At 45.0% G+C, this 11,899-nt stretch overlaps 2 protein-coding genes across 2 annotated transcripts in view; both read left to right on the plus strand.

Annotated features, from left to right (window-relative positions):
• The window catches only part of LOC119833406 (fat-like cadherin-related tumor suppressor homolog), a 50,907-nt gene extending 43,792 nt beyond the window's left edge, over positions 1-7,115 (plus strand). Inside the window, exons 33-38 of the mRNA XM_038357397.1 lie at positions 6-155; positions 1,675-2,284; positions 2,602-3,084; positions 4,612-4,968; positions 5,054-5,164; positions 5,946-7,115. Of these exons, the coding sequence (XP_038213325.1) occupies positions 6-155; positions 1,675-2,284; positions 2,602-3,084; positions 4,612-4,968; positions 5,054-5,164; positions 5,946-6,118 (1,884 nt within the window). The 3' untranslated portion in view covers positions 6,119-7,115. The remainder of the gene's footprint in view (positions 1-5; positions 156-1,674; positions 2,285-2,601; positions 3,085-4,611; positions 4,969-5,053; positions 5,165-5,945) is intronic.
• A 1,107-nt stretch (positions 7,116-8,222) lies between these two features.
• LOC119833410 lies at positions 8,223-11,758 on the plus strand (the record flags this gene model as incomplete). Its single annotated transcript, XM_038357402.1, has 2 exons — positions 8,223-10,034; positions 10,105-11,758. Coding segments are annotated over exons 1-2 (3,466 nt in total), but the record flags the coding sequence as incomplete, so codon positions are not given.
• Between the last annotated feature and the right edge of the window lie 141 nt (positions 11,759-11,899).

The raw sequence follows: 11,899 nt of genomic DNA on the forward strand, positions 1-11,899 counted from the left end.
TGGAGCGGCGCGGCGCGGCGCTGCGCCTCACGGTGGACCGCCGCTCGGCGCACGCGCAGGCGCCGCCGCCCGCCGCCGTGCTCGACGTGCGCGCCGACCGCCTGCTGCTGGGCGCCTCGCTGCAGCGCCACGCCCACGCTCTAGCCCCTGAACAGGTACAGGCTTCAAAATCATGATAACAAAACGTAGTATTGACTTTGAAAAAAAGAAACGGAAGCAAAAAAGTAAACGTTACTGGCCAACAATGTTCAGAATAAGTAACTACCCGGATTATTACTAAACTAACTAAGTATAACAAATTACATCTATAACCTCATAGGTTAACATATTATATAATGTTTTTTTCGTTGCATTGTATGCCAAAACATTTTAACAACCTTAATGTTATAACCGTATTGGAAATCCATAAAAAATATATTTAAATGAGATAACGATAAAAGGTTACCTAAAACAAATATGCTGATCATTTGCTAAATTCTTTCCTAAAGAACTTTTGCCAATACCGTTGCGTAGCGAAGCTCACGCACGCAAGCAATACTTTGACAAAATATTCTATGAAATAAATGTGTTAATTCATTTTACAAAAATCTACATTTATAATATTTTGGAATATCCAACAATCGATTTAATAAAAAATAAAAACCAATGTATTCATGTAAATAAATTTTTAAGAGGAAAATTTTATTTTCTCATAAACTACATTAATCAATTCGACTATAGCATTGTTGAGTACAGTGTTCACAAAAAAGTAGTTTCCAAAAATAAAATAAAATCAAAAAAGTATTTCCATTGTTAAAAAATATAAATGAGAGCAATGATAAAAAGGATGTAATAATTATAGCCGGTAATATTTAAAATATTTTTTTGACAAAAGAATCATTAAGATATTTTTTATTATGATATCTTAGGGGATACGTATACGTTAAGGTTAGCAAAAGTATAGAATTAGAGGCGTTGTCATAACGAAGATTTTTTTATGTAATAAAAAATAGTGCGTAGAATCCCAAATTTAAATCATAAACTTTAGGTAACGCAGTTTATTACTTCCTCCCCTTTTTAAACTTGGACCAAAATGATACTACAATTTTAAAGAATTGCTTAAACTCAATTAAATAATAAATAATAATAATAATAATAAAGCCTTTTTATTTCCAATCAACAATTTTAAACAATGTTACATGCGATACAAAAAAAAAATATATATATAAATTAAATTACACTTCTTGTTTATGTTTTACTACTACTATATGTTTTTTAAACTTTAAGTTAATTTTGTTTATTTAATTTACTTAAGTCCTTTAGTATATGAACTTCAATCACTTCCATTGATCGGAACCCCTTCTCGGGTATAGGCCTCCTCCAACTTTTTCCAAATATCTCTATCCATTGCCATCTTTCTCCATTCATTACCTGATATTTTTTTTATATCCTCAATCCATCTTTTTTTAAGGCGTCCAATTTTTCTTTTTCCCTTTAGTCCTTTCCGTGTAGTTGTTTCTAATGTCCATCTTTTGTCTATGTATCTTGCTATATGTCCCGCCCATTGCCATTTCTGTTTAAGAGCATACTTTAAGGCATAAATAATTTTTGTTTTACGTCTTATATTTGCACTTTTTATTTTATTAAATAATAACCAAATAGAATTTGAATACATTGTTGTCAATTTCGTTACAGATTACCTATGGATTTTACGGGTGCATAACCGACCTCAAACTGAGCGGCGCGGCACTACCCGTCGAAGAAGGCGGCACCTCTTCCGACGGACGAGCACAACTGCTGAGACGAGTGCGAGCGCGCGTGGGCTCGTCCTGCGCGCCGCTGCCGCCCCCCGGTCCCTGCGCCGCCCAGCCTTGCTTCAACGGCGGCACGTGTCGAGAAGCCGACGACTTCCTGGAAGACGGGGTCAACCACGCCGGGTACACGTGCGCGTGTCACGTCCGCTTCGTCGGGCGCAATTGCGAGGTGGACACGGACCCGTGCGCCTCGCAGCCGTGTCTGCACGGCGGCGTGTGCACGGCGGCGGGCGACTCGTTCCGCTGCGCGTGCGGCGCGGGGCTGGCGGGCGCGCGCTGCGAGCGCGGCCGCTGGTGCGCCGCGGGCGTGTGCGCGCACGGCGGCGCCTGCGAGGAGGGCGAGTGGGGCCCGTCGTGCCGCTGCCGGGGCTACTACGGGCCGCGCTGTCAGTACGACGTGGACGAGTGCGCCGGCGAGCCCTGCCTCAACGGAGCCACGTGCCTCAACGAACCGGGTTCCTTTCGCTGTCTCTGTCCACCGGATAAAACTGGTAAACGTTCGTTTAATGTTTATCTAAATTACCTTATCTATCTGTAATTAACCTAAACCTTTAGGTAACACTAACCATATTATTCGCATGTAACGTATTCCATATAGGTAGATTTGACGACACGTAAAGCAATAAAGAACATTTCGTTTGTTCTCATTTTGTAATCATTCGTTCAATCAACATTTAAGTGGGTCTTATGTACACATGTTTATAAGTAGCATGTATAAATAACACTATTTTATTTTACTTATTTCAGAAACGAGCAGCCATTTACAAACAGTGGAGACTAGTTCATAAGCGATACGATATTCTTTCAGGTATGAACTGCGGCAACCCGCTGTACTCGGACGCGGTGATGGCGGGCGAGGCGGGCGAGGCGGGCGAGGCGGGGGCGCGCGCGCTGCGGGACGTGTGGCGCTGGGCCGTGCGCGCGCGCTGGCCGCTGGGCGCGGCGGCGGGCGCGCTGCTGCTGCTGCTGCTGCTGGCGCTGCTGCCGGCCGCGCTGCGCCGCGCCCGCCCGCGCGCGCCGTCCGCGCCGCTCAACAGCGCGCTGGACAAGCTGGCGCCGCGCGCCTGCAAGCTGTCCAACCTGGAGGCCGTGCGGCGCGAGCGGCCCGCGTCCTGCGCCGACCCGCCGCCGCTCAACAACATCGACACGCTGCGCTCCTACGGCTCGGCGGGAGACGAGCTCGAGGGGATCCCGCCCGACTACCTGCGCAACCTCAACATCGACCACGACCGGAAGCCGTGGTCGGAACAGATGCATCTTCAAACATTCGTAGACAACAAAATTTACAATGGTAATCTATGCCTTGGTTATGACCTCTATATCATAACATATAAACACTACTAGTTTAGCTTGCGACTTCGTTCGCGTGTGCGTAGTTTCCAATCCAAATGTATAATATACAGAGCAAAATAGCAGAACAAAATATTTTCTGGGATTTGTTGGTACCAGACACCCGTCCCGGCCCCGCCCGGATATCAATATCCCTGTTTTATCCCAATCGAAGTATTTAATCGGGATGACATAAATTTCATCAAAATCTGTTCAGTAGTTTCATCGTGATTGACAGACCAACATCCAAACAAACTTTCACATATATAATACTAGCTGCTCCCCGCGATTTCACCCGCGTAAGTCCGTATATATAGGAAATCCGTAGGAATATCGGGATAAAAAGTTGCCTATATGTTATTCCAGTTGTCCAGCTGGAAAATTTAAATCAAAATTTCATCGGTTCAGTAGTTTTTACGTGAAAGAGTAACAAACACACAAACTTTCCCATTTATGATATTAGTAGGATAGGATTAGTATCCTATGATATACGTATTCTATGATATACGTATTCTATGAAACAATAAATCGCTTTGAGAATCGAATTTGTCATACGAAAAATCGTTTATGAAGACAACCGTCAGGCCTCGCGCGTCTGCCCGGTCGGGTCGCGCACTCGGTGCTGCCGGCTTCTCGCTCGCTCTGCGCGCCGCGCCGCGTTAGGCGCTTCAGAATCTTATCGTGATAACTTTTAAACTATTCGTCCAAATTACTTAGAGCAAAAGACAAAGTTTATCTACATTCAATACGTAAAGTGATAGATGTATCAATTTTCATAAAAGTTCGATGAATATTCTAAAATGTGCATTGTTAAATAATATCCAATTAAATTGTTTGTTTGGTTCACTATTTTGATCATAGTGACTTACACATAAGAGATAGATATATGCTGTCGTGACTTTTATTTAGAAATATTTAAGACAAATAATCCTACAGTCATTATCTTTGTGTAATTCCAACGATTAGGGCAGCGCACGCCAATATAGCTCTCAGGGTTCTCATTTTTCCGACTTATTTGACAGTTGTCGTTATATCATCACCAAATTATAAAAAAATCCTTTAAATTTTAACATATTATGTTATTCTGATATCAAAGCTATATTATTACCAAGTTTCATGAAAATCCGTTCAGTAGTTTTTGCGTGAAAGAGCAACAAACGCACACACATCCTTACAAACTTTCGCCTTTATAATATTAGTAGGAAGTAGATAGGACTAGAAGAATTAGTGTGATGTAATTTTTATAGATTAGATTATGTTAAAATTACTATAAAAAAACCCCGACCATTATAAGCTGTCTTTAAATGATTGCGCAAACCACTTAATCGATATGACATTTATCATATACAAAGGCGCTTTATCATAGAAGTAATACGATATTAGGTTTCCAATCCATTTGAAACTCGTCAACTATAAAAGAGCTAATGATCTTTTGATCGTTTGAATATTCAATGGGAAATCCTTACTAAAGATTTGTGAATAATCTCAGATTTGAAGAGTTGCAAACCACGCGTGCGCGCGCCTTCACCGGCGACGGTGCGGCGCGTGGTGGGCGCCGTGGGCGCGGGCGCCCCGGGAGGGGTGGTGGGCGCGGTGGGCGCGGGGGGCGCGGGCGGCGACCTGGTGGGCGGCTACCACTGGGACTGCTCCGACTGGTGCGGCGGCGGCGGCGCGCTGCCCGGCATCAGCGAGGTGGCGGGCTCCGAGCGGCCCGACTCCTCGTCTGCGCCCTCGCCGCCCTCGCCGCGCTCGCCCCGCTCGCCCCGCTCGCCGCGCCGCACTCGTGCTCTGCCTCTCGATACTGATTCCGCTCCCGACGATCTCGAAACGCAGAGGTTTACAGATGGTAAGTTTTTAATCTACTCACTTCGCGTACGATAATTTTATGAACAAAATTCCATAATGCTAAAGATATATTCGTTTTGCTGCAGCCTCTTCTTATTTGCTGCACCCGGACGAGTACTTACCGGTGACGGACGAGGACGCCCTGCGTGCCCGCTCGCTCCGCGACACGGACGCTCACAGCCTCATAACTATGCTAGGTTAGTTCATATAATTATTATCATTGGTAAACGTAAAGGTTCGTTTTAGGAATAGATGCTATTTGGTGTTTTATCATCATATTATAGTACGTATAATTCCACGTAATATTTGACGTTAAATAATATGTTACACATATTGCTATTTTGATTATGTATATATGTACAAACTTGCTAAACCGACCAATCACGGATGGTTCACAATTTTACGGGTAATCAAAATCACAGATTGTGACCTTGGCGTTTTGTTAAAAATTTAAACGGTTTCTATAGACAGTTTAAACTTGCGAAAAATAATGCATTAAATATTAAATAATTTGATACACTTAACTATATAAAATACAGAATTATTATCACATAATGGTGGTAGTATATTTTGATGTGGTAGTCGAGCACGCTTCGGCACGAATTGGACCAGCTCGCACTGGGGAAGTACCACACCCCCACAGAATGCCGGTGCGAAATAGCATTCTACTGTGTTTCGTCCGGTGAGTGGGGAGCCGGAGGCCCACATCTTCTTCCTTACCTTTCCCCGTTCTTTCCTCTATTCCTCTCGCCATCCTTTCTTAATCCTTTCCCAATTTAAAGTTAGCAATTCATTTGTAGAGGCGCAAAGTCTGCAATTGACCTTATGCCTCTCCTAATGTTTGTGGGCGGTGGTAGCGCTTACCATCAGGCGGACCGCCACCAGCTCCATTTCCGATTATGGCAAAAGGCAAAAAAAAAATTGCTATGTATATGTTTCGACAATGACTTCATTTAATTTGTGAATTAACATTTTCAGAAGAACGACACTCATTGCTCGGAGGTGGAGGCTCGTGCAGCGACCTGTCGACCAACCTGTGCGAGATCGAGGAGTCGGAGGGCGAGGAGGGGAGCGCGGGGGGCGCGGGGGGCGCGGGAGGAGCGGGGGGAGCGGGCGGCGCAGGTGAGCGCGCGCGCCACACCGACGTGTGACGGCGGCGCGCGGCCCGCGAGCCCGCGCCGCGCTCGCGCGCCCTCTAACGCCTCCGCCTGCACCGACTGAAACATTGCCATGGTTGCGAAAATGCTAGATTCCAATTCCATTTTCGAATGATGACATAAAATAACACTGAATTCCTCAACGTTTAACATTTGTGTTATCATAATATTATGTTTATAAGTTTTTAGATTCTTTTATAGTCCAATTGTAAAATCGTCAAATTAAATGTATATACATTCCAGTGATCTAAAACCGTGGCAACTGAAGTAGTGAACGATGTTGACGTTTTAAGTTTGTATAATTTAAACGTACGGCTTACATTTGCGCGCGATGTGATTGCGAATATGGATGATTTAACTTTGTGCCGTATGTGTGTCGATTTAAATCCGTCTCGGTCGAGTGACCGCGCCCTACGATACATTGCCTTTTGTGTATTATATTAAAATAAGTTGTACATTTGATTGGGGCGGTTCACTCCTGCGACGAGACGGAAGCCCTGACGAGTGTATGTGTGTAATGAACGAGACGACTTGTACATAAAATTATCTCTGTGTTGTTAAGATGAATGATGTATGTATATAATGTAGATAATGCATGGGAAAAGCGTTCTCTGCGCCGAGGAAGCGGGCGGCGAGGGCGCGGCGCGGCGACGCGGGGCGCGGGGCGCAGGGCGCGGGGCGCGGGTGCGAGTGGCGCCCTGCTCCGCCGCGTCTGAAAACTAAATCGAAATGGTGCTCTGACTATAGTTTTCATATCATAACTTTAAATGCATTTACAGAACTCTATCCTTGTAGGCTAGCGTAGTTAAGGATCTATTTTTATATGTGTACAGTGGAGCGTGCGGCGGCGAGCTGACTGACTGACCGCTACGATCGCCGCCGACGCTCTCGATTTGTTAATGAGCAATCGTTCACGACTATTGTACGAATTATAATTTATTTTACGAATGTTGAATAAGTTTTGACACGACTAATAAAAAATGAAATTGAAGTTTGATTTTAATTATTCACTCCGATCCTTTTATCTTGACTATAATATTATTTTCACTTTACCATTACCTTTAACTGAGTATTAAAAATCTAGCTTATAATAAGAGATAAAGTTCCCATAAAGTAAATAAACTATGTTTATACTGCTTCCAAATTGTCTTGGAATTGCGACAACTGTAATAAAAAAAGTCGAAAGTGTTATAAAATCCCATACGCCTGACAATTTTACTACGATATCTAATTGCGTCTTGAATATTCTTAGTACATTACGTTATATACAAAAAAAAAAAAAAAAAAAAAACCCCGTATGGTACAAAAAATCTTTTAATAATTGCTTGCTTTGTCAAAAATATAAACAGAGAAAAAAAAAATCAAGAATATCATGAAGACTCTAAATGTATGAATGTTTTGGGTTAGGTTAGGTTTTGGGTTAGGTTAGGTTTTGGGTTAGGTTAGGTTTTGGGTTAGGTTAGGTTTTGGGTTAGGTTAGGTTTTGGGTTAGGTTAGGTTTTGGGTTAGGTTAGGTTTTGGGTTAGGTTAGGTTTTGGGTTAGGTTAGGTTTTGGGTTAGGTTAGGTTTTGGGTTAGGTTAGGTTTTGGGTTAGGTTAGGTTAGGTTAGGTTAGGTTAGGTTAGGTTAGGTTAGGTTAGGTTAGGTTCCCCCTCGGGGTCCAGGCCTTGTCGTGGCGGGGGGGCTTAGTAACTCGGGATGCAAGCCAGCATCTTGGGTGAAGCTAATTTGGACCGTGGTGGCTCTCGGTATCCCTCTTATGAGAAGAGGGGACAGGAGAAGCACCAGCGCTTTCGCGTGTGTATGTCACTTATATGCAGTGGAGCTTCATGCTCGTGGTTTGGCAGGTCTACAAGGCTTGCGATTGAGGGCGGCGGACTGGGGAGAGTTACAAACCTCACTGGTCAGATTTCGGTCAATGTCGGCCAACCCGTTAACGCCTGCTTCAAGGGATACGGGGGTTCTAAGAGGACCACGAGGAAGTCTAACCTCACTAAAAAATAGACCCAAACACTAAGGTTGGGACGTCGCTGATGGTGTGTATGGCTGGGGAGAACCCGGTTCCTAGGCGTCTATAGAGAGAGAGGAGAGGAAGAAAAATGGAGAAAGCGAGCAATAACCAAACTACTCAGGCGGGTACCAGTAAAACTGGAGAATCCCGTGGTGTGTCGACAGATGCTTCAGAGGCAACTGTGGACACACTCAGCCCAATCGTATCTGAGGGGGCAATTGATCGCTGTTTAGTAAGATTGGAGAGAAGTGAGGAGGCGGAATCACAACTTGAGTCTTTAATGGACGACACTACGATGAGCCTGAGCTCATCCAATATGTTGAGCTGTAATAATAGAACGGGTGCTACCCTGATACCATCCAGGAAACCCATATGCGAAAAGAGGGTACGGTCGCCTGAAGGGTGTCAATATAACTCTGACTCTCTTAGTGACAAGTCAGCTGCACCGTTACCCAAAGTACCTAAGACAAGAGGAAGGCAAAGATATCCAACATCAGCCATAAGAAGTATTGGTCTTAGTAAGGCCACTAAGAAGTTGGCAGCTGCCAAGCGTGGCGAGCAGCGAAAAGAGGTTGAAGAATGCGCTGAAAGTGAAACGGTAAAGCTCGTTGAGGATTATCACCTAGCTAGAGCTTCTTGCCTTACTGATTCTTCTTCTATTATTGAGACCGAGACTGGAGAGATGTCTCATGGCGTTAGAAATGTAATTTTGCAATTAGCTTCCATAGTTAGCAATGTCGAAGTCAAGTCAAAAAACATTAAAGGGACGTTCAGAAAAAGTCTAAAAGAGGTAGTAGCTGGATTGATGGACCTAGGTGAAAGAGTTCATCGTGCAACTGCTTCCGAGGAGACGGCGAGATTGGAGCGTGAGGTAGCCTCAAAAGATGCGGAGCTAAGACGCATGAAAGAGAAGTATGAAAGAGTGGAGGCTATGAATGCCCGCATGTTTACGGAGTTAGCGGAACTCCGAAAAGAGATGGCAGCTCTGCGTGAGGAATCAAAGCGTGATGATGGAGAACGCGAGCGCAGACTTATGGTTCAATTTGGAGAATTGGTCAATGCTCGTTTTGAAGCCGTTGAGTCTCGACTTCTGCCAGAAACTCGCATGAGACCACCGCTTGCAGCGGATAGAGCGCGAAAAGAGGGAACAGCGAAAGCTAATCCAACTCAAGATAGGTCGCAGGATAAGAACAAATCCAAGAAGACAAGGGGTTCGTCTGATGCTCAATCACAACGGCAAGATTCTGTTGCTGTAGCATCTGCATCCCTCTCTAAGAATAGTAAAAGGAAGAAGAAAACTGTGAAAAGAAATACAGCGGTAGTTCAAACACCGATCTCAACAGTCGAGCATCACTCGGTTCCTACTGCTGAAAATATCAGAGAAGTTAGCTGGACAACAGTTGTGAAACGTGGTAAAACAACCCAGAAAAATCAGCAGGGTAATAAGCGTGCACAATCTTTGCGGCAAAAAGCTGCAATGTTGCATCCCCCAAGGTCTGCAGCGATAGTTTTAACGTTGCTTTCAGAGGGTGTGAGCAGAGGTTTGACATACGCTAGTATAATTTCTGAAGCGAAAAATAGAATTGATTTAGCTAGTCTTGGAATCGAGTCTGTACGATTTAAGCGAGCTGCTACTGGAGCCGCCATTATTGAGATTCTTGGTGTGACTGGCGAGGAGAAGGCTGATCTATTGGCCGATAAACTTAAGGAAGTTTTGAATGACATGGAGGTTAGAATCACCCGACCCACAAAATGTGCAGAATTGCGCATCTCCGGGTTGGACGACTCGACCACTTCCGAGGAAGTCACTGCTGCTATCGTCAAGACTGCTGGCTGTCTTCCAGAGATGATAAAAATTGGTACCATCCGACGCGGTCGGTCGGGTACGGGTACAGTATGGGTTAGATGTCCGATAGTGGTGGCCAAGAAGCTTTCAATTGCGGAGAAATTCTTGGTTGGTTGGGTGTCAGCACGTGTTCAGCTTCTTGAGCAAAGAAAAAGGCGCTGTTTCCGATGCTTTGAAGTCGGACATGTTCGAGACAATTGCAAATCTGAAGTGGATCGTGGAGCACAATGTTACCGTTGTGGTGAATTGGGACATAAGGCAAAGGATTGCATGGCTTCGCCACACTGTACTCTATGTGCTTCAGTTGGCAAATCATCGGGTCACTCTGTTGGCAGCCGAGCGTGTGGGGCTTCCAAAAGAATGCGACATCGTTCAGCTGTGGTTGTTGAACAAACACAGCGGCCTGATGTTGAGATGGTACCAGAACATCTTACATAAGATGGCTCTACGATATTTGCAAGCGAATATAAACCACTGTGCGAAAGCTCAGGACCTCCTGGTCCAGAGCATGATGCAGTGGCTGGTGCATGTTGCAGTGATTGCGGAACCATATTATATTCCTAACTGTAATGAGTGGCTTGCTGATAACGATGGTCTTGTGGCTATTGTTGTTAAAATGGTCGATGACATCCCACCCCTTCGAAGTACTATAAGAGGTCATGGTTGGGTCGCGGTGATTCTAGGTGACACGCTTATAATTGGAGTGTATTTTTCTCCCAACAGACCTTTGTCTGAATTTGAAGATTATCTCCTGGAGCTGGAAACAGTCATTAGACAAAACAACTACCGTCAGGTGCTTGTAGCTGGCGATTTCAACGCTAAATCGGTGACATGGGGATCGCCGGCAACTAGTGCACGTGGGGCAGTTCTGGACGAATGGATAGTAGCTATCGGGTTAGTTGTTATGAATCAGGGTTCCATAAATACTTGCGTGCGGCAACAGGGTGGATCTATCGTGGATATCACGCTTGCATCTTCCTTGTTAGCTAGCCGTGTACAAGACTGGAGAGTACTTGAGGATGTAGAGACTTTGTCTGACCATAGATATATTAGGTTTGACATCTCCACCGTACAAGTCACTTGCCAGACCCAAAGTTCCTATTCGAGAGACAATCCTAGGTGGTCATTAAAACGCCTCGATCGCGACGCGTTACGGGTTGCAGCGATTGTTCAGGCTTGGGTATCGCCGCCACTTGACGGTAGTACTGTAGATGTTGAAACTGAGACTGACTGGTTCCAGCAAGCGCTGTCACAGATTTGTGATGCAGCCATGCCCCGGGTCAGGTCTTTGCCTCCTAAGCGCCAGGTTTACTGGTGGTCTGGGGATCTTGCAACACTGCGTAGTGCCTGTGTGAGGGCAAGACGCCTGTATAGCCGGTTACGTCGACGCCGTCACCGTGATGAGGAAATGGAGAATCAGCGTTATGCAGAATACCGGGAGGCAAAAAATAAATTGAAGATAGCCATGGAAAAGGCGAAGGTTAAGGCACGAGAAGAATTTTTGGAAACTCTTTCTAGAGATCCATGGGGCCGACCGTACAGGTTGGCGTTGTGCAAACTGCGCTCCAGGGGTCCACCATTAACAAAAATCCTAGAAACTGATTTCCTAGATAGTGTAGTAGGGACCTTGTTTCCGATCAGGGATGAAATTGTACCTCCCGTAATGGCTCCTTCCCTGTTAGAGCAAGATGTTAGTGATGTGCCAGTGGTTTCGGAAGCGGAATTTAACCTATCGCTGTTGCGACTTCGTGCTAAGAATACAGCCCCTGGTCTTGACGGTATCCCCGGACGAATACTGGCATTAACGATGGATTGGTTAGGTGGAAGGCTGAGGAATCTCTTTTCTTCATGTCTTCGCGAGGGCAATTTTCCACGCCAATGGAAAACTGGGAAGTTAGTCTTGTTGCGTAAGGAAGGTC

The sequence above is a fragment of the Zerene cesonia genome, chromosome 17, assembly GCF_012273895.1.
Source record: "Zerene cesonia ecotype Mississippi chromosome 17, Zerene_cesonia_1.1, whole genome shotgun sequence".
Classification (NCBI taxonomy): domain Eukaryota; kingdom Metazoa; phylum Arthropoda; class Insecta; order Lepidoptera; family Pieridae; genus Zerene; species Zerene cesonia.